The sequence below is a fragment of the Papilio machaon genome, chromosome Z, assembly GCF_912999745.1.
Source record: "Papilio machaon chromosome Z, ilPapMach1.1, whole genome shotgun sequence".
Lineage (NCBI taxonomy): Eukaryota > Metazoa > Arthropoda > Insecta > Lepidoptera > Papilionidae > Papilio > Papilio machaon.
Window position 1 is genome coordinate 9,623,952 of NC_060016.1, and position 24,373 is coordinate 9,648,324.

General features: G+C 32.3%; 1 protein-coding gene across 1 annotated transcript; it reads right to left on the minus strand.

Annotated features, from left to right (window-relative positions):
- Nucleotides 1–3,410: 3,410 nt before the first annotated feature.
- Nucleotides 3,411–23,964, minus strand: LOC106717049 (probable citrate synthase 2, mitochondrial). The gene is made up of 9 exons (XM_045686011.1): nt 23,844–23,964; nt 10,178–10,339; nt 9,431–9,660; nt 8,981–9,137; nt 8,156–8,355; nt 5,858–5,990; nt 5,360–5,505; nt 4,589–4,751; nt 3,411–3,805 (listed from the first exon to the last, which is right to left on the minus strand). Exons 1-9 carry the CDS (start codon nt 23,886–23,888, stop codon nt 3,644–3,646), a joined length of 1,398 nt encoding a protein of 465 aa, XP_045541967.1. The 5' UTR covers nt 23,889–23,964; the 3' UTR covers nt 3,411–3,643.
- Between the last annotated feature and the right edge of the window lie 409 nt (nt 23,965–24,373).

Below are 24,373 nucleotides of genomic sequence, written 5' to 3' on the forward strand. Positions count from 1 at the left end.
TTTATTTTCATTATGTCTTTTTTGTAAATAGTGGGTTCGTTGTTTCCCAGTGTAAAATTTTGTTAACCACATAAAATGTATATGCCATTAGGTAAATGCTCATTGAAATTATGTACTTAGTTATACCGAAGTTTGATTATTCTTCTACTGAACTACGTAAAAGTAATAAAAATAATAGTATATAAAGTAGGAGTATTCGAACTAAGTAAAATCTTGATATTAATCTGCATCAATAAACGTTAGTCGTTATCATAACGTCTCTTGCTTTAAAATTCACTTCACCGTCGACTTCCATTGAAGAAATCATAATTTCTCTGGCCTTTTTCCCGCTTATGTGGGGTTGGCACACGAGGTTTTATTAATCTTAAAGTATTGGCTTAATTTTTTTTTAAATATCTTAGTTTCTTTATAGATAACTATATGCTTTCGTATGTTTCGAAATCCACGGTCAGATACATGATTTATATAAATTACCATGAACTTACCAGATATTGTTCTTTCTGTAACTTTATCGCATCCATACATCTATAGTTCTAACTTTCCTTGAATCCTTTCAACGAAAATTGGTAGTTTCGATAGGGATAGTTAACTATCATCTAGTGAAATACGATTCTTGTCTTTTAACCAGTTAGTGTAGCGTTGAGTTTTCACTGTCATAACACCTGTGTTAAAACAATATTGCCTGCAATTTTCTTTCCTAAAAGATTAAATGTTACGACACTTGAAATTTAAGTTGTAAGATCCTCAGCACGAAAATTTGCGACAAGCGCCTTCGTATCGTCAACGTCAATTTTGTCAAAATTAGTATTAAATTTTTGGTGTACTTTACGCCCTAATATAAATTTTAATACTTTTGTCGGTGACGATTCGATGGTGCTTGTCACTAATATTTATACTAGACCCCCAGAGTCTCGCCTACTAATGTAATGTCAATAATTTCTGAAACATGCTGTTCTTGTCTATTATTTAGAAATCATGTGATTCCAGAAGAAATATTCAAAAATGTCTTTGAAAAAAATAAATTGTATGAATGCTTTGACAATGGAAACCGATAAATATACAATTATAATCTAGAGTAGGAATTCCCAAAGGGGTCAATATCGACCCCTTGGAGTCGATATCGAACTTAAAGCATTGCTAATTGTCACTCTGTCTTCTTCTATTGACCTAAGTCAGAATGAAATAAAAAATAATAACAATAATCGATCTTAAAAGTAGATAATTTGGCCGTGGGGGGTCTGTGGTAAGGTTCATTTTGGAAAAGGGGGGTAACTTGTCCAAAATAGTTTGGGGATCCCTGGTCTAAATATATTTTTTTCAATTTTTGTTTTTTATTTAATTTTTTTTTAAAGTAATGTTTTGTTTCTATTTTTGTTACCAATACAGGTTTGCAAAAGATTAAATTTTGTTATCAATGTTATTATTTTTAATAAACATTTAAAATAGAAAATTATAATATCATTCCTTTATTGCCTATTTATTAATTATATACATAAATATGTATACATCTAGAAAGATCTAAAAAATTATATACGCTTTCGTGTTATAGATGCGGAAATTTAGATACAAAATAGATAAAATAGATAATAAATGCGAATGTTTAGATGGATGGATGTTAGAAGGTATCTCTCGGAATGTCTCAACGGATCTTAATGAAATTTTGCACAGTTGTAGAACATAGACTGGAAGATCACGTAGGCTACTTATTAAGTTTTTTTTTTACAACAGGCGACAGCTAGTGTATACATATTTGTGCTACTGAATTTAAACTTACAATAGTCTCAAACTTCTTACAGTGAAGTGTTAAATAAGTTATACTTTCCATTTTATAATAGCTGTATCCCGCGACTCCGTCCACGCGAAAATAAAAAAAAAATTAATAATTATCCTATGTGTCCTTACAGACTATGTTCTACATCTGTGCCAAATTTCATCAAGATCTATTGAGCCGTTTTGGAGATACCTTCAAACATCTAAACATTCGCATTTATAATATTAAGTAAGATGTAGTACTTACCAATTCTATGGAGGGGGGGTGAGGGTATAATAAAAAACACATTCCATTAATGCTACACCAATTTATTTTTAATATTGTCAATTTATTTGAACGCCACATCGTTACAATTATCGAATGCTTCGCAGGATTTCAAAATAAATTAATAAAATACAATCAAATACCAAGTTATACATTCAAATATTAAATGACAATTTACCTAAACCTTTGGATCTAATGAAAAATCGTAAACCTATTTAAAATCTTTTAGGCTACAGGGCGTAAAATAAATTAAACTAGCAACTAAGGATGAATGAAGTATGCTAATGCACACTATTATTAGAAATAGTATAGTTCAATTCAAATAAAATCTGAAAATTAAAAACACATCAAAACTTTACATTTATAAAGCTGTAATAACAGACATTGTCAGTTAGTGACATTGTCAGTTAGTAACATTGTCAGTTAGTGACATAGTCTATTAGTGACATTGTCTATTAGTGACATGTATAAATTATAATTTCACATTTGTATTGAACTCTACCATACTCATGGCTTACGGCAACTTTAATATCCACTCATAATTAAGTTTAATCCTACATTAAGTGCCCTGTCACAATAGAAATGGTATTAACTAACAACAGTTGATTCACACGACCATAAGTCAATTTAGGCCTCAGTTCCACTAAATTTTATTACGCAACATAATTTTTTAACTTTCATAAAATATACAAGTAAGTACTAAACAGGTTTAAAAAAATAAAGTCAAATAAAAAAATGCATCATTTAATCTTAATACTAAAAAAAAACTGGCTACATTTGGTTGTGTGTGTGAAACGAACTGTATTTAAATTACATCTATTAAAATCGCATCGTCATTGAAAAACTTTAAAATGGCGTTAAAACACAGGAATAAATAAATATATCTAAAACGAAAAAAAAAATGTTTTATGTCCGCATGTCGTCGAGAATGTGTACAGCCAAATATTAAATTACATTCAAAATGTATAAAATTCAAAAAAATCATTAATATCATCGAATTCATTACATTTTTATCATTAAATTGTAAATATTAATAAATAATAATTTGATGATTTAATTCACTGAAATTTATTTTTTAAATTAATTAAATACCACAAATTTACGAATAATTATCCTAAAATATTTTAATTACAATACATATATAATAATTTAATACATTATTCAAATAAAAATTAAATAATAATAATAGATTAAATATAGATAGTAACAAAGATAGTGGAGAACACAAGAGAGAAGAAAGTAGTGTCAAATTATAGAATTAATTATATAAAATATATATAGATATTAAAAAAAAAATGTAATGAATTGACTGAACAAATATACAATACCAAATATATAAATTGATTTAACATTCGAATAAACTATTACATGCGTCATTAAATTAAAACGTTAAAACTCACAAATTTATTTAATTATACAAAAAAAAATTCAAAATTTGTCTGTATCCATGGCATGCTTCTCAAAAACGTTCACTACATTATTAAGTGAATAGGTGAATAATAATAGTGGTATTCCACTGCAGTGACTTGTAAATGTAGTCTCTTCAATTAGAATGGGATGTATCAATACAAGTTTAGCAACAGTGGAAGCTTACATTTATCGTTGTATTTACTTGCCGAACTGTTTCATGAGCAGTTCGGTGCTGAAAGACTTGGGCCGCTCGATTGGGAAGCCGAGAGCCCTGGACCAGATGAGCTGAGCTAATACTCCCAGAGCACGAGATACACCAAACATAACGGTGTAGTAGTTCATCTCCTTCAGACCATAATACTGTAAAAAATACATTTTTTTATAATATACTAGCTTTTACCCGCGACTCCATCAGCGCGGAATAAAAAAAATGCACACAAGATAAAAAAGTTCCTATGTCCGTCTCCTAGTTCTACCTCCCCATCAATTTTCAGCTAAATCAGTTCGACCGATCTTGAGTTATAAATAGTGTAACTAACACGACTTTCTGACTATATATATACTAGCTTTTACCCGCGACTCCGTCCGCGCGGAACAAAAAATAGAAAACGGGGTAAAAATTATCCTATGTACTTTTCCTGGTTCTAAGCTACCTGCCCACCAATTTTCAGTCAAATCAGTTCAACCGATCTTGAGTTATAAATAGTGTAACTAAAACGACTTTCTTTTATATATATAGAGTTATATTTTTTAATACAAAAATGCACCAATTTATATAGAAAATTAGCTGTCGCCCGCGACTCCGTCCGCGTGCAGTTAATAAGCTTATATGAAACATTCGTAGATTTACCATAGCAGCGCCATCTATTGATTACTTACTCAACCCAGTCGAAAGGTATCGACATCTGTTAGAATCATTTGGAGTTAACAGATCATTGTGACTGTCAAATAATAACAGACAAATAATTAGCAATAAATTAAAATTGCGACTATAATTTGAGATTTAAACTATCCTATCTCTCAAGTTGGATCGAACTGCACATGGTGTGCTAATTTTATTATAATCGGTTAAGTGATTTAGGAGTCCATTGAGGACAAACATTGTGACACGAGATTTATATATATTAAGATAATAAAATTTACCTGTAATAGTACACCAGAGTGCGAGTCAACATTGGGCCATGGGTTCTTGACCTTGCCGAGCTCGGTTAGGATGGGAGGCACAACTTTGTACACAGCGGCCACCAGCTTGAAGAGTGGATCATTGGGCAAATGCTTCAGAGCGAATTCACGTTGGCAAGTGTATCTGTAAATTTGTTACATCAGGTGATATGTGACAATATTTTTTCTTTCTAACTCAAAGTATTACAATCTTGTTTGGAAAACCATTTCGTTACATACATTTTAGAAATATTACACTGTCAGGATATTCTAGTTAGATTTAGTTTATAGAAAGTTTACTTTCTGAATAATATTTGTAATAAACGATACAGTCAAAATCTGTTATAACGACATCGAAGGGACTACTCATATTGAGTCGTAAAAACCGATAGTTGTAACAACCGGTGACAGGTATTAATAGGAAAGATATGTAATAACATTCGCCAGGACCTTTGATTTTGGTCAATTTAACCGGTATGTTGTTCTAAACGATGTCGCTATAAACGGTTTTGACTGTATTTATTTTTGTCTAACATTCTGGTCGAATTAAACTAAATTGTATTTTATTGTTAAATAACAAATAATTTACGAACAAATTATCATTACATCTATTATTTGATTAATAATATTACTTAATATTGTCTGCATTATCTTTATTAGGCAATTTGTGCTTAGCTACAAGATCAGTAGGCAGAAATCGCGAGCCGCCATAAAGTTTGAATACCATTATACCAAACTGATGCAACATTTTACCTGGGATCGGTCTTCCTGAGAACAGCGTGACCGTAACCGGGGACAACTTGTCCCGATTTGAGTGTCTTCCAGATGAACTCCTTAAGTTGTTCCTCAGTAAAGTTGTCACCGACTTGTTTACGCAGCTTTTCCAACCATATAAGTACCTAAAAGGACAAGGAAATGGTTGAGCTGTGCATAGTAGAAATAATCTACTCAACAAGTTTTTTTAAATTTTTTTTTAATGAATTACACCGGTTTTCGGTGTTGATAAAAATATTAATTATGTATATTTTTAGAGCAATTATTTATTAAATTGTTAGTTAAATTGACTCAAGTTAACATATTCATTAAAATTAATCAATTTGTCTTATGAATGTGAAGTTGCCAGGCAAGTTAATGACACTTGCCTGTTATACATAAATCCAGTCAGACGCTGGATTATAACTGGAATAATAATATAAACCCACACACTGCATTGGAAATAATTTAAACTGGGTATTTAACAATGTTACTAACTTCTTGGTTAGCCAATCCGTGCAGAGGTCCGGCGAGACCGTTGAGACCCGCGGCGAAGGATAGATAGGGGTCACTGAGAGCAGATCCCACCAAGTGTGTTGTGTGCGCTGAAACATTGCCTCCTTCATGGTCACTGTAGACAAAGGTAAAATCGAATTTAATATACTTCCCATACAAAACCATACAAGACAAACATGAAATTATACGAATTGTAAAATCGCCATGCATAATGCTGCTTTGCAATTAAACAATTTTAACGCAAGTAAATATTTATTTAAATATTGCTTTTTCTATAAATTAAAAATATGTCTGATGAAATTTTTTCATGAAATGATTTCGATTTCACAAATTTAACCTTAATTTTAAATAAGGGTTATCGCAAGCGATTTTGTTTTTTTTTTTTAAATATTATTTGAAAAATGGTTAAACATTTATATTAGCACAAAAATTATTAAAATATTATACGGTTATTTTTTTCCCATGGATGTTAATGATCGAAAATAATAAATTTCAGATATGAAATTACATAAGAGAATTCTAGAAATAATGTGATAAAACTGAAATCAATTGATATGATGGATAAAGCTAGCAACGATATATCTAGCAATAATAAGCCGCTTTCATTCGGCTGTCAGGGAGATTCGTTACATTGTGATAAGGAGTTAAAGGTAAGATTACATATAAAAGAAAAACTCGCAACATGACATAATAAAATGAAAGCTGAAATGCAAAGTAATGGAAAATTTTCGCATTAAACAAATCGCAAATAGAATACAAATAGTTGAATAAATCGCCAGTAAAATAAAATAAACTTTGATAGGATATTTTTGAAGAACCTTAAAAATTATGTTTTTATTTGACTATATAAAACTAATTAATTAATTCTTAACTTACTTACTTTTATTTTAAATATTAATTTAAATTTAAATTATTTTTTTGATCCTACAGTCAAATTATTTTAAATAATTTTGTGGGACATAGTTGGATTTTAGGTTAACATTGTATTATAAATAAATAAATAAATAATAATAATTGCTTACACTATATTTTTGACATTTTGATTTAAGATTAACTTTTGAGTATTGACTTTGACACTATAGTTCAAGGTCGAACAAGAAAAAAAAACAGAAAACATTACTTGGATAATATTTCCATTACATCAATTGAGTTGTAATCAAAAAAAGGTTATCAAAATAATTGTAATGTTGAGAAAAATCGTTTACAAACGTCTATTCCTTCGTTTTAGTTCCGTGTCAATTTATTCTGAGCTTCACGAACATTTTTAATTAAGACACTAAGATATGTTAAATGACAACTAACATCTTTAATTACGCAATCTTACTGTGGATGTTCACTGATGAAACATTTACAAAAAATTTCATCTCTTTCATTCTTTTTCACAAAACAGAGAACATGTTTTTTGTTCAGATGTTTCGTTGGTGGAAATTCATGTCGCCACAAGTTGAATCTTTGTAGTTTTAAAATGTAATAAGATATATGAATGAAGTTTAATTAATAGAATGAAAACTGGTTGAAATACGAAACGTTACATCGCCTTGCGCATATCTAAGTCAACATTTTTTATATTTGAACTGTCGACGAAATTTAATCCGTATGACGTCAATTTTTACATTTACTTTATTGTAGAATTATCGCCAGCGGTATTTTTAAGTTAATACAACTTTATTTATGATTAAATTTGATATTTTTCATCACCTACCTCCTAAACTCACATACGGTATTTCCACCTTTTGTATTCACGTTGTTTTTTTTAATCAATGAAAAGAAAACTTAACATTAGGCTACCGCATTTCTCTTTACAAGTTTATCTAGACCTTACATTTTTACATCTCACAATTTTAGCAATCTTTATCAAGACATAAGACATTGAAGGTTTCATTTTAGATTTTCAGATAGGTATTTTAAGTGTAAAAAATACGCAAAGCCACTAGCAGTTAGTACAAAAATTTACACAATTTATTAAGTTGTTATTAAGAATCCACATGAGTGGTGTCACTATGGCGTGACGTATAAATTATCAAATGTAAAACAGTACAACAATAAGTTTTCAGGCCGCAATCTTATGTAAGACCCCGCATTATGATGATTATTTGCATTGTGTGAGTAAATCTTTCTGTTACAGCTACCGTGAAATCCCACTGCTGTGATAATTATCACTTATTATCTCTAGTTTTTTCTAGATAGAGTGCGGATGTTTCTAAAGTAGTATCTGTCTTATTTGCTACTACACAGAAAGCGACGTAATCTACGAGTATGTTGCATATCCTAAATACTGACCTGTGAATGGTGAGGTAGAGTCTCATCAGTTCACTGAACTGTGGGTCATCAAAGCCGAGCATGGTGCAGTAGTTGGCGGACCAGTCCTTGTTGTCATCAATAGCGCCTATACCTTTGCCATCGCGGTATGTATTACGATATATAGTTGCAGCAATCACGGGCAACTTCGCAATCAAGTTCATCGAATCTTCATATACGTACTGTGAATTGGAAAATAAAAAAAATATATAAAAAAAAATATATGTTTTACCTCACTGGCACCAGTTAGTAATGCATCATGCCAGTTGTATACCATCGCTAATAACATACAATACTGGCATAATGCAAGCATTAAACTCTAAGTAAGAATACGAAACGAATGTCAGCTCACTTTTTAATACAAGTTTAGGCTAAAAAAAACTAGATAATTGTCAAATATGGAGGTCCAGAAAAATGTTATTTTCATATCAGGCAACGTGTTCTGGTGTATTATAGATTTAATTCAATAAAATGTCGATATTTCTATAAAAATATGCGAAACCTTTTATGTCAAGTCATAGTTAAATTTCTCAAAGTACATCACCTTAGTACTGAAGCCATACACGAGTATTACGTAATATAAAGTGGAGCTTGTTAAATGTACAGTCAAGGTAACAATGTTTTAATAAACATATTATTTAATGCCTTTATGTGTAAAAAAATATGATTGTGGATAAACACGTTACTAATAAAAAACCTTGAGATATTTTTTATACTTTTATCAGAGTGAAATAATTTCGACCTAAGCAACGTTATATTTTTTAAGAGTCCCACTTTTCATATCGGATTTATACAGCGACAACTTACCTCCCAATACTTGGATTTGTGTACACCCTCAGAGTAAGCTTTCGCAAAGGTAGACTCGCTGTTCAGGGCTGTCACTGCAGCTGAGAACTGCGACATGGGGTGCAATTTGCTGGGCATGTTGTTCAACATGGTGACAACATGAGCTGGCAGCTCGGCTCTACAACAACAAAGTTAAAACATGTATAAGTCATACTGGTGTCATTATTTCTGAATTACAGGAATCTTTTCCATCACGAGAATGATTTTTTCATTTGCGCTATTTTAAGTATAATTGAACAATTGCACAATTGTTCGTGATTGTACTTTAACGTGCACAAAGTTGAAAATTGTTTTTAATAAACAACACGATTTTCATAACTGATACTTAACCGAGTTGACCCATGTATGTAGGTGGCCACTATTATGGTCTAAACGTAATAATCTAGAAGTTTATGATTTATCTGTGCATACCTGCGTGCCCATTCCTTGGAGATTGCGTTAACTTGAGCTTCGGTCGGTATATCTCCGGTGACTAGGAGCCAGAACAAACCCTCGGGCAGGGGTTCATCTCCCCCTTTAGCCTTGGGCAACTTCTGTTGGCATTCCGGGATAGACATTCCTCTAAATCTAATGCCCTCGTCGGGATCGAGGACAGATGTTTCCCAAACTAGACCTTTGATACCACGCATGCCACCGTACATCTGTAACATGGAACAAATCAGTCATTTACTTGATGACTTCAAAAATGTATTAGCAAACAGTCGGTTCTATTTCTCATAACACGCATGGCTCTGAATTAGTTAAGACTACAGACACGAAAACCTAAAAAATGTATAACAAGACATCACAAAATTACAATATTCAGACCAGTAACAGAAATTACACATTTTAATACCATTGCGAATAAAACACGTATTTAGAACTTTGCGCTCGTTATCAACCACATGTGGCATATAAAATAAGCATATCGTAAACTTCAACACTCGTGTTTCCTTTAACAATCAAATCGTAATTGTATATTATAAAATTTTGTGGCAATATTTTGACTTGCAATACTCGCGCAAGTCGTCTATAGTAAGATTATAAATTTCTTTAATACAATAACTTTAATATTATGACTGCTTTTTAATAATGTTAGCCATTATTGGCTACTGAATAAATCCAAATTTCCATCTGATTTAATTCATATACTTAATACGTTATAATAATGCTACTAACCATGTCAACGGTAACTTCTCCAACTTTAGAAGATCCATGCTGTTTGCGGAATTCGCGGATTTTTTCTTGTTCTTTGGGAATTTTCTCCTGTAGTACATTCTTTAGATTTGTTTGTTCGGCGCTTAAGTTCCTTAGCAGGATAGTCGCTGTCGGGTATATTTTCTGTAACAAATAAACACATCAGTATTTAGGTACTTAACTGAAATGGATGATATAAACGTATCCATTTAATAATTATATGCAAATAGGTACTTTACAAAGTAGGCAAAGTAACCAGTCTTTGACAAATAAATATACAGATAACGATTTTGTAAGTAAAAATGAACTGTGTTACGTTAACCCGGTCAGCTATTGTGTCACTACGTAGAATTGGTAATTAGAGATTTCTGGGTAAGGTCGTTAGCGTTTGTCACTTTATTACACCAACGTTTCTTATAACCTTAATGATAATTCCTATTTATTTAGATTGTAATGTTCGCATACCGAACTTCGGTATGAGGTACATTTTTTTTTTTTATTTTTTTTTTTTTTATTGGGCGGCGCTATGCCGCCCTCTCGTTCCCCTAACATAGGCAAGGTCAGGGACCTGGGGTGCGGATTTCTTTATTTTCTTTATTTATAATTTTAAAAACAAGGTATGAGGTACATTACATTTTTAAAGAAATTAACTTTACATGTAATCATCAATGCATGATATGATTTAAAAACTTCCTAATTATACATTGTCAGGGAATATTCTAGAATGAAAACCTTACTTTTTTTATTTAACAACGATTACTTTATTTACGTGACGTTTGTAATCGTTGTAAGTAGTGCTTAATTTATTCTGTAAAAATGGAAAATACGTATTAAACTTGACTAGCTACGATATAAGGAGCAAATTCAAATACTACGCCACAAAGCCAAAAATTCAAATTACTAAAATGTTATGTTATTTCCTATACTAACCAAACTAACCAATATTGAGGCGCAACGAAAGTAAAATAAATATAATAAACAAAGAACACTGTCTAGCCACGATTAAATAATAAAAATGTACGTGTAAAATACGTTTTCGAATAAATAGTAATATATTTTCCGATTTTCAATTGCAAAATTCTACCCTGAATAAATTTCTATGTCGGAGAAGGTCGACGCAAGGTGATCGGGCGTTATTATATAAGATTACGATGATGTTTGCGCCGACCTCTTTACACTCATTGTAAATAATTCTATATATACTTATCTCTACGCGAATTTATTACAAACTTTATATATTACGTACTGTATTCTGTACTATATACTGTTTTCAAATAACTGTCGAAATCAATATAAATCCTTGTGATCGATCCAAAAATATTTTAAACACTTTACATAAGAACAGGTCATACTTGAACTTATGAGTACGTGCCAGAACAGGGTTAGACCTATAATACTACCAGCTTATACGTATATAAAGTTTGTTAATGGATATTTTTTAATGGATATTTTTAGCAAATGTGACCTTCGTTTCTTTGGTAAGGGGACTTGACGGTTCCCTATTCCATACACTACATAAGTTTTTTTTATATCATATAGTGGCAAACGAGCAAGCGGCCATCTGAATATGCCTAAAAAGCGAAGCGACCGCTGCCTATCGACAGAGAAGGAGACGCAACAGAAAGAGATAGGAATGGAACCTGGACTATAATTAGGCCTCCGACACTCACACTCATCAGACGAAACACGGAATTGTCTCCACTTCACGACTGTCTTCTGTGTGGTCGTGGTATTTTGTGTTCGTGATATGTGGTAGTTAACACGTAAAATGATACTAAGATTTTTCGTACTAAAGTGAACTCGTTCAGCTAGTGGCACCTAATGTGTTAACATCATAGACAAATTTATTTGTATTTACTTTAAATCAAACTTGCTACATGTTTAATAGTCTACTCATTTATGACTAAAATCTTAGCTTTGTTACAATACTTGCTATCGCCTGCGACTCCGTTAGCGCGGAATTTAAAAAAAACTTAATTAGTAGTCTTAGATTCTGCCAGACTTTGATCTATATCGATACCAAATTTCAGAGTGATACCTTCAGCTGTTCTGGAGATACGTAATAACATCCATCTATCCATTTTAACTTTCAGATTTAATTATAATATTAGTAAAAACTTACATTTCATTACATTAGAAATATGATTAAGTATAACTCAATAACCACACCAACTTTATGATAGCTAAATGCTATGAAGTGTCAAAAAGTCTACCACTTAAGAATAAATAAAAAAACATTCTATTAAACTTTAACTTCAGTTGAATAAAACTAAGTATTTAATAAATGATAAAATTAAATAAACTCAAATACTGCGACGTCGCAACAATGTAACAGTGTACGTTTCAATCAGCGATTGTAATCACACAAGGTCATAAAGGCAACTAAACTATTGGCCTATTGGCCTAACCTACCACCAACATAATTGACATCGTTTGCCAATATCATCTTTCGTGTCTAAACAATTCATTGATTCTGAATTACAACAATCATTATTGAATGCTTCAATTTAATGACGACATAGTACTCTAGCAAGTAATCGCACTCTAAAGGTGGGTATAGACTAGAGAATTTACTTGTAACAAAACAACGAGCCGCTCTATGATATGTTGTTGTGTATCAGCCTTTCACGAAGCAGACGTGCTTTGGAAACTATGCTTTTACCTGTATCATATCATTCGTTAAAACGTTACATTACATAGAAATGCTTGTTAAAATGCTCTAGTGTATATTCACCTTTAGAATGTCCGTACAAACAGCAAGGGTGTAGTGGATTGTAATTAGGTTAATGAGACACTCAAACCTTTTAAAAATACTGAATACAGCTGAGGCTTCGTTTTACTTGTATATAGGTAAGTGGGTCACGGAGTATTCGACCTATTTAGCGTCGTCATTCCACCATTCAGCGTTTTTTTTTTTGTGACTGAGTAGTCACTGTTTGCCTTGAAGAGGCATTTACAGTTTCACCGGGCTTGAGGTAGCCGGGCGCAGATGGCGCTGAGCCTAAACCTCGTTTAAGAGTAACTAGGCTCGAGGGCTCCCTCAAGAGCCTGGCCTCGGACCGTTACTTCGTTATTATTACCGAAGCATTCAGCGTATTTTTATCTTTAAAAATCATTAACTTTGGCAAATAAAAAGGTGTAAAGAAAACCAGCATTACACAAAAAATTTGTTCAATATACAAAAAATTGTATATTGAACATTATAATGTATAACACACTTAAACAATGAACAATATATTTCTTTTAAAGATCGTTACTTCTCTAAACTTGCCATAGTGACGTCATTAAACAACTATCGGATTATTTTATAACTTTTTCTAAGTCCTATTTATATTATTTATGAGACGTTTGGTAATATATGTGTACAAAATTGTAGCTAGAATTGTGCTCAGTACCATAAACAAAATTAGCTGGCAATAAAAATTGTTGTAACGAGAAAAAAATATAAGAAGTCGTTAATAGTAAAGGATTAACTGCATTGTGCATAGTAAAAAAAACCTTAGTAAAAAATCCATCGAAGAAACACTGGCTGGCAACAATGATTCGAGTGAACGAATGAAGACTAATCATTATTAATGTTTATAAAAAAAAAGAACCAGTTTCGAAATGTGTAGGCTCAAGTAAGCCTTGAAAACTTCCTAATGTATTATAACCTTATTAAGGATTATTTAGATAAGATCTTGATAGAACAAATCTTGCCTTAAAGATTTAATAAAAATCAGTTGAATAGGTTCGAATGTTCGAATAGGTTAAAGAATGGATGATGTTCGTGGTGTCAAACGCGCATATATGGGACGACCGAGTGGTCGGCGTCCAGTTGGCCGTCCCAGATATCGCTGGATGGATGAGGTAGATAGAGATCTTCGGGACCTACAGGTCCGAGATTGGGTCGGGACGGCGCGGGATCGAAGAAAGTGGAGACTTTTGTTGTCGGAGGCCAAGGCCCACTTTGGGTCACTGCGTCACCCTAGTTAGTTAGTTGAATAGGTTATAAAACATAAAAAATAATTTGATCCACACAGAATTTTTTTTAAATTATTTATTTTAGATCTAAAGTACTAACTTAAATTAATAAACAAGAATAAAATACATAAAACCTTATACTCATTTTTACTTTTAAATTCGCAAACGGCTCAGACTAAAAAACCTACTGGCGACTTATATAATCAACACGAATCGTCCGTTGACCTATACCGTTGACTTTTACGGCCAAACTCTTTATATCTACATTCACAGAGGGAAACACTAAGATTCTTCCGTCTGGGCGGCAGATAGAGTTGATTTGTTAGCAACAGTTATCAAACCATATTTTTTTTAATATTAAGCATCTTATGAATAGGTTAGAAGGAAGCTATTTTAAGGAAAAGAGTAATAGGTAAACGTTGGGTTGCCATCTTTTCGGATAGAATTCGTAATGTACGTTCCATTAAAAGTTTAATTTACAAAAGTTAACATGAAATGTATATATACTTGATAATTTAATAAAGTAATTATTTTATTACTGTTGAAACGGGGATTTTTGTGATTCATGAACCTGTCCGTCGTAAAGGTTGTTTGTGGGCCGTGACGTCACTTTAAACCTTAACAAAATTGTTTCCTTGAAGAAATAAGACAACTATGTATATTAGACATCAGCTGTATCATTTTCTAATGTAAATGTTATTTTATATGGAAATATATTATCGATATAAAATTATTAAATGATTTTTTTTAAGGAAAAAGTCCAATATTTTTAGTAACAGTCTACAGTACTTTGGATTTAATATTAGCATTAATTTACAATGAAACTTTTACAACGTAATATCTACTATAAGCAGTTATACTTAATATAGATTAAAATAATGAATTCATATAAGCATATAACTTTATATAAATACTAACTGAACGCCGGCGACTCCGTCCGGCGTTCTTGCAGACTATGTCCTACATCTGTGCCAAAATTCATCAAGATCCGATGAGCCGTTTCGGAGTTACCTTCAAACAAATATCCATCCATCGATTTAAACATTCGCATTTATTAATAAGTAAGGTAGTAACATCACAATCGTTTCAACTCAATCGCCAAACGCAATGCCGTTTTGAAACTTGTTATTTTTAGCTGAGCTTTTATACTTGCATACATATTGTATACACTTTTCTTGATCATTCTACGTTGTAACATTCAAGAAGTCTTCGCAAATAACTATAGAATTAAACCACAATTAATACTTGTGGTTGTACAAATGCTATAATAAAATAATGTAAGGACAAATAGTTTGTAATAATAGTACATTATGAAAAAACAAGCGAAGTTTTACATTAAGAAACAGAGTACAAAAAAACCAAAGAACTTGTGCAAATATGCTTGAAAACTATACTATCGAAATATTTTCAGTTCAGATTTTTATTTTTTCCTCCTACAAAATAAATCTTTATTCCCTTTCTAATGACCTAGAAATTTCACTATCGATTTTCTTACAAATCACGAATTGCCAAAGGTTCACGAAAGTTTAAAGGATTTGAGGTAATAATAATAAATAACAAAGCGTTACAATAATAACCAATTTGTCAAACTATAATTCTTTTGACAAATTATATTAAATTGTTTAGTTAAGTTAGCCTTGATAATGTCGGCAATGCTTTATGTCGAGATCAAAGTCAGCTTAAGGAAATAGGCCTTGTTTAAGGAAACAGCAAACATTAATGATCTCAATTTACATTTATTTTCAAATAAACAGCCTCTGATGAAGTACCTCACTGGAGGTTTTGCTTATTCTTAAGGCTAAATACCGTATTCAATAACAGAGAACAAAAAGTTATAAGCGTAGATGATTGTCGCGCCATGAATTTGAAGGTCTTAATATAATGAATTAAATAATGGGGAAATCGTTGATGTAAAATTCTACCAAGAACATATGATAATTGGAATTCCGAAGTGATGGAAACGGTTTGATTGGAGTATTACATATGTTTTGAGGTCGACCTTCGATTGTTTAGTAAATTTCCTACCGCAGTTTTTTAGTGAGCGATCAAAGTTCTTTATTTTCCGTTTCATCGCTTAAGCAATATGGTCGATTATTTGACGACATTTGACAGAAGAATCGCAACCTTAAGTGATTGCCCAAAAAAGTTAATTTAAGAAGTAGTAAGATTATTTAATTAAATTATATAATTATGCAAAAAGCGGTTCAGTCATTGGTAATCCATTTCTGTTACGTGGTCAATGTGTGTGCCAATTTTTAAAAGATACACCTTGGCAGTACACAACGAGCGAAACAATGTGAAGTGTTAATTATGTAACTTAATCTTCATACGACAAAGTGTCCATAGTTTGCGAATATTGCATAACACGCTCAAATATCAATGACCTTGAAACATAATTTTAACCGAAACTCGACTACAATTGCATCGTAACTAAGACGTCCGCGAATAAAAGCGACCGGCAACTATTCCAATAGACTTTAATTCACCCCGGGCCTTAAATTTTTCTGAACTTCGACGTCACGCGTAGTCTGCGAAAGAGGCGCCAAATTTCCGCGACATTGAAATAAGAATAACCTTCAGCAACGCTTGCGTAACAACGACGTGAGTGAAAAAACAAATATTCAAGTAGGTTTGTGAAAACTTTATAACGTTATATATTAATTTATTTAAAAAAAAAGTAGTTTAACCTGAACTACAGTAATCGAAAAGTATAATAGATGAATCATCTTCGTTGTCCTGTTGCTAGGCAAAATTACTATTGCAAAATCCAACAGATTGATACCCTAAAACTGTAGTAATCATGTTCAGAAGATAAGTAATGGAATCACGCTGTTTACGACTATTCTGTGATATATTGAAATTTCTTAATCGTATAAAATCAAACATAGCCGGATACATATAATATATGTTAACAAGTTGTTGCATAACTATTATAACTTCATAACCAAATTCATTCACGATGAAAGTTTTGCTTGTTAACCGTCATGGAAGTTTTCCATTGACTGGCTGTGAACGATAAACATACAAACATACGATAAGTAACAAATAATGTAATGTTGGTATACTAATGTTGGTAATACTGTGTTTTCGGACCTTTTTTTAATCAAAAATAATTTTGAAGCCATTGGTTTGGAGCTAAATTTTAGCAAATGCGAACTTTTTATAAATAACTCCAACTTAAATTTAAATGACGTAAAACAAAAATTTAATATTTTTGCTCCAAATATTAAAATAGTTAACAGTGATTGCCTTTACCTTTTAGGTTCTCCAATTTTTGATGATTCTTTTTCTGAATATATTAATAATTCAATTGCTAAATTTAAAACAGCCGCTGACCGTCTCCTTGAAATTAGTCCACATTATGCACTTTGCATCTTAAAATTCTGCCTTTTCGTGCCGAAACTTACTTATGTGCTCCGTTGCTGCTCTTTTTGGAATCATCCAGATCTTTTGACACATTTAGACGACTTAATCAAAATTAGTATAGAATCAATCCTTAATATGCAGCTGAACGAGCAATCTTGGACCCAAGCATCCCTACCCATCCGTTTTGGTGGTTTAGGGATTCGCAAAATTTCCAGTGTCGCTTTACCAGCCTTTCTATCTTCTGTCCATAGTTCAGCAAATCTCATAAGTAAAATTTTAAGGGCACCCCCTTCAAACTTTGAGATTGCTGGCTTGGAAGAAGCTAGAAACGCTTTTTTAATTGCATGCCCAGGTCAAAATTTTCCAGTTTCTCCAAAGTCACAGAGGAGCTGGGACGACTTAAACTGCAAACTGACTTACGACAATCTTTTGAGCTGTAGTACAGATTCGGCGCGTGCTAGGCTTTTGGCTGTGGGTACGCATGAGGCCGGCTACTGGCTTCACGCGTACCCGTCAACAAATACAGGAACATTTCTTGACCCTGACACGCTCCGAATCGCAACCTGTCTACGGCTCGGGGTTCCGGTCTGCATTTCTCATAAATGTCCCTGTGGCAGTGATGTCGACATTCTAGGACATCACGGACTGTCATGCCAAAAAAGTGCAGGCCGCTTCTCAAGACATGCAGCACTCAACGATATCATACGCCGGTCTCTTGCCACCGTCAACGTACCAAGTCTACTAGAACCAACTGGTATTGCAAGAGACGATGGCAAGAGGCCGGACGGTATGAGTTTGATTCCATGGAAGATGGGTCGGGTGCTGGTATGGGATGCTACCTGTTCAGACACGCTGGCCCCATCCCATCTTCATGGAACCAACAACAGAGCTGGTGCGGCTTGTGAAGCGGCTGAAAAGGCTAAGGCTAACAAATACAGGGGTCTCGGCTCCGAATATGAATTTGTCCCATTCGGTGTCGAGACCCTTGGTCCGTGGGGTCCTAGCGCTAAAAGTCTTTTTAAGGAAACATCAAAAAGGTTAGTCGACATCACAGGAGACCGAAGAGCTGGCAGCTACCTCGGACAAAGAATAAGTCTTGCCATTCAAAGGGGGAACGCTGCCAGTATCTTCGGAACCTTGCCTAAAGGGACACCTTTTAATGATATATTTTAGTTTTTATGTATTATATTTAATCTAATATTTTAATTTATTGTATATAAATGTTGGTGTTTTATATTCAATTGTACGTAAAGTGAAATAGTATTTTCTTAGATGGTAATAAAATGACGTTATATTTTATACAGGACGGCCCTACAGACCGTCCGCGTTCGGTACAATGCAGACCATCTCAATGGCTGGCAATCCCCAAACGGACGGTTTTATGGAAACTTTTTGCTACGTACTAACGCGTTGTAGAACGGTCTATCCTCGGCGGTATTACCAAACCGCTACTTATAAGAGTTCTTTAAGAAGCGAGCGTATCACCTCAAAAGCCGTCAATGCATCTGCGATTCTTTTGGTATTGACGATGTCTGTTTTCGCTACTTGTTTGCCCCTTGTCTTATAAAAAAAGAACAGAAGAGTAAGAGATTCTACTAACAACATAAAATTCAGAAGAACTTAAATGGAGACAATGTATTACATAATTTTAATGACATTTCCCGTACTTCTGCCGCTAGTTAAATTTGTAGTGTGTATTTTTTTTTCAATGTCTTCTAAAAATAAATTGAAAAATAATATAGACCACGTGCTTAAGAGTATATTTGATCTATGGTGATTCGGACGCAAAACTACTTACGTGCAAATAAACCGGTATTTACGAATTTAACCCAGACCTTTGCTAATAGCATGAATAACAATTTCAAGAAAGCGAATTGTAGTCAAGCCGGGTTGTTCTAGGGTCATTACCACTCACCACGTGGTACTAACTAGAAGTCATATTCACTTTATTTAAAGAACATTTAATGCAATCATTTTAATATCATGACTTCATACACTGTCTAGGGAGTCTTAAATTAAAATTTGTAGCACTTACTTCTTGGGGCACAATATTATTAAAAACGTGATCTCAAAAAAGTTTCCATTTAAAGGTTAATTTATAAATTACACGTATTTAATGTTGCTCTGGATATCATTCGAACTATGCGCATAAATCTCGAAATATTTGAATCACAACGTAGTGGGAACTCACGGGGAACGGAAACAAGTTGATTAACCCATATGATATTTAATATGCGATTACTATCTCGATCACGATCTCAATAAAACGAAGTTATACAAACCGATGACGTCATACATGAATAATCGACCACTTTAATCAATCACTGAGATGGATTTAGCTCACCAAAACTTCAATATTTTTATACGTATCATACAGTCTTGTCACATCGAATACTTTGTGATAAGATAATGTGTATACGAGACACGTACGTTTTTACTTCAATGTCACGTTATAAAATCACGTGAGACTAATTTGATGTTTAGAAATTTCCACTCACTACCTAAGACGTTGTCAGCATTGAAACCGCTTGCAGACGTCGATATAGTCATAACGCGCCAGAATATACCCTACTCCAAGTGCCGCTGATATCAAAAACTGCGCCTCTCCTCGTGAGAAATTGTGAGCTAAAGTTTGGATAAAGTTTAAGTTAAAGTTTGGATAACACTATTTCAATTATTCAACTGTCCGTGTGTGTGATTGTTTTACATACGATGAACTCTAATAGATCATTCATCATCAGCTCACTATACGTCCCCACTGAGGGGCTCGGAGCTTACCCCAAGTTAGGGGTGACTAGGCCATAGCGAACAATGCTGGAACAGTGCTGGTTGGTTGACATCACAATCTTTGAATTTCTTCTCAGATATGTGCAGGTTGCATCACGATGTTTTCCTTCACCGTAAGATCGTCGGATAAATGTTCATATGTAAATCGAAAAACACATTGGTAAATGGCGGAATTCGAACCCAGGACCTGCAGTTTGCAAGTAAAGCGATACAAATTACATATTTTAAACATGTCCGCTCTTAGTTAAAAAAAATACACGTTTATCGTTCACCCGTATAAAAGCGCATTGTGTAATTAAGATATGGATGGAAGCAGGTTTGTTAATTGGTTGGATTCTTATCTACAACACGTTAACATCACCTACTTAATAAAAAGACAGTACATATACCATTATATCAAGTACAAACATACAACGATAGATAACTAAACTATACAGTACGTGTTTAACGTATGATATATTAAAGTTAACGACTCCGAAATTCCAAATCTATATTTGAGTTTGCATGTCCCTTTTCTAAAACATAAATCGCAAAAAAAAACGTAGTACTTCGACAAAATCCGAAAATAATCATGATCTGGCTCGACTGTGCTCGTCCGCTACTATTGGTTTCTAATAACCGTTCGAGTAATTATATACCTTTTTTTAATATCATTCACGTCCATGACGTTCTCATACAAAAATGCACGTGGCATATCCTAGCAGTACACTTTTAATTATTACATACATTCTTGATAAGTGAGTGCAAAGCATAAATGCGTATTTCTTTGTTTAATATAGAAAAATCCATATAAGTTAGCATAAAATGTAATCTGTCTTTAAGTTACAATAGGTATATTAAAATCGTGAAGTACACTATTCATAAAATTTTACAGTTACCCCTTCATCGTAGCCGTTTTTATTTTATTGTTTGTGATTTTTATTTTTCCGTTGTCTGCAAGTTCCATTAACAATAAGTTCCACAGAAAATACTAAGCGTTACTTCTACAAAACCTTTTTGTTTTAAAAGTTTTATTATATTTTTAGGGTTACATCTTTGTAGTTAAATCAGAAAATTTCAAACTTAGCAATTTCCACTTAATACATGCGATAAGTATTTATACATTTCGATTATTTCATTTAAATTGTCAATTACATAATTTACAAGAGATTGATATAAGCGTTTAAGATAAATGTAGGCTATTTGGGTACGAGCCCGGCTGTAGCCAACCTGACCTGTGTTATCTTTAGAACGCAATGCACATAGGACACGCATCGTGAAAGTCATCGCGCGTTTAACTATCACGTTTACATAATCTGTATCTATATGTATTATTAACAACCTGTTAAATTAATTACAAGTTAAAAGGGATGGCCAATTTCAAGAGCACGTAATGTCACATTTCGTTACAAGAGAGAGAAGAAAGATATAACGTAAAGAAAAGGAAAAAGACATCTGCATTATGTGTACTAATGTTATATTTATTTTACATTTTTATTGTGTTTGCGGGGGATCTTGTATAAAACATTTTACAATAATCGTTCGCTTTGGAATCGTTTTTTTGAGTATATTCTGCGACAAAGATATGTGACCATGTTAAATTTTCAAAAAGTTTTATCACATTTAACTTCATTATATAAATGCTATTCTTTTATTGTGCTACTTATTTAAAACGTTATCTACTTGTTCAGCGTAATTCTGGTGTAGACACTTTCATTGCAAATACGTTATACAATTCGATTTATATTATAAAGTACATTTCGTCAAAAAAGCGAATTTTTATCTAATATTATTTTGTTATAGTAAGATTTTGTACTACATTGATAACATTATGATATTAATGATTTGGAAGTTAATTATTCCAGTTATACAAATAAGTTGAATAATATTATGGAATAATTTAAAGATGAACAAAATATATTAAATAAATATAACAAGCCGGTTTGAATTAATATCACATAACAATATCAAACCGTATTAACAAATGATCACAAGATGTCAATTTAAAATTCTAGCAAATAAAGTCTAAAATAAACAAAATAATATCATCACAAAAATTTAATTTTAATCAACAGTTTAACATCACATTATTTTATCATAAAAAAAAATAATTAACGTAAAATATTTTTTCATATCTGATGATTAAATTAACACATGTATATCGTATGCACGTGATAAATGCGTTGTTCGACATTCGTTCGAGAATCACGCGTAGTGGTCCACATGATATGGTCGACGTGACAATGACATAGATCATTTCAAGGCTATTGCCACATGGTTCACGATTTCTACAACGCTGAACTTTTTTTTTAAGTTTTTACCATCAACATGTTTTTTGCTGTCTACTAAATTATTGTTGCATAAACGTGTATTACAATTCCCAGGAAATAGCCATTCATTGAGGATATGTTCAATAAGCATAATTATGTGTTGCTTTAATATTTCAGGGTATTTTAAGAAAAAGGACATAATGGGTTAAGATATAAATCATTTTACAATGTATATCAAATTGTATTATGTATTAGCATCAAGTCATGATGTCATGAGACTTCACTATATCACTACAGTATTAAGTGAATATTCTAACCAAGAATGTCTTTGAAACTGCGTCCGAGTGGCTCATTTTGTTAGGGGACTTGAAGAAAGTATTATTTGTGTGTGTAAAATGACCACAAGAATTCTATTCTCTTTTTAGTATCCATCCTGTGTAAAGTAATCATTAGTTGAATGCCTATAATTTATTTGGCAGTGTTACTAGAAGTAACTGCCAATTGTTTTGTTAAGATAATAAAAAAGTGCTTACTATTTCCTTTAAATACAATCTGAAATTTTAAGATTTAACCAATACATTATATTTAATTAATATCACCATTGATAGGAAGGGTAGTTAAAAAAATGTTGCCCAGTATATACAAAAGCTGACATTTTATTTTAATTTATTTTATTATTTACCTTTAAAATAAATTTATTACGTTATATGATAAATTAGACAATTAGTTAATATTGAAAGTAAATAATAATAGAAATATCCAAATATAAACGGATCACGTTCACTGTTATGTAATTACTTACATTTTAAAACGTACGAACCACGTGTAAAGGATAAGCAAGGTAGGTACGATTTTTATGCCAAGTTTTATACACGTTGTTAACGTGCAGAAATTAATGATGCATGAATTATACTACAGTTAACAAAATGTATCAAAATAAAACAGTACCACGTATGATACAAAAAAATCTAATTCCACAAATCAAAGAATTTATTATACATCTAAATGCAAATTATGTGAACATGCGTGAATTCAAACGACCGGGATTCAGAATGCTTTAGCGCGAAATAACTTCTTTTGAATAAACATACAATAAGTAAATCGCAGCAGCAACACTTATAAAATAGGATTATCATTTAAAATTACAAAATGGGCATATTATATCCAAAAATAGTTGTTATTACATAACTCAAATTTCAAACATGATATTAAGGTTACGTAAAATTTTTAAAAGACATTAAACTATTATTATTTAGAAAGGTTAGATAAACTGGGATAATTACCTGTACTTCTGCTAATTTGGTGAACGTTATCCTGGAGAGTGCCATTTTTTTTAAATCACCGAGCTCTTACCAAGACACACAACTGCACACAACTAAATCATGGCATGCAACACTTGCCTACTTGTAATCGATCGTTATTCGTGACAAAGATTTTTTACATATGGCAACTTTGGAAAATTAAACGTTTTGTTCTTACAATTTAAGTAAGTAATAAAAGCAGTGAAAAAGGAAGAGAACATAATGAGATAAAATTTAAATTTAAAATTCAATTAGAAATGTATCAAAAACTTGTATAGTCTATACTTTTTCGGCAGCATTTGCAGTTTTTTTTACGAAATGACAATTTGTTCAAATCCAGTGTGACCAGACTTAATGGAATTCTACGATTTTAGAAGAATTGGTAGCCTTGATTTAAGTTTAGCAAAATATGTTGCAGAATTTTATATAACATACAGAAAATTTTATCAGAAGCAACCATTAAGGAAACCCTGTGTTTAACTTTGATAGTTGTCGCTATACATTTTCTGTAA

Excerpts from the sequence above, each read along its gene's own strand:
- LOC106717049 (XM_045686011.1), bottom strand. The coding sequence starts at position 23,888 with ATGGCACTCTCCAGGATAACGTTCACCAAATTAGCAGAAGTACAG. Across the intron at positions 8,356-8,980 it reads ACAAATCCAAGTATTGGGAG|TACGTATATGAAGATTCGAT; the intron begins GTAAGTTGTCGC and ends TCCAATTCACAG. Across the intron at positions 3,806-4,588 it reads ACTCTGGTGTACTATTACAG|TATTATGGTCTGAAGGAGAT; the intron begins GTAAATTTTATT and ends TATTTTTTACAG.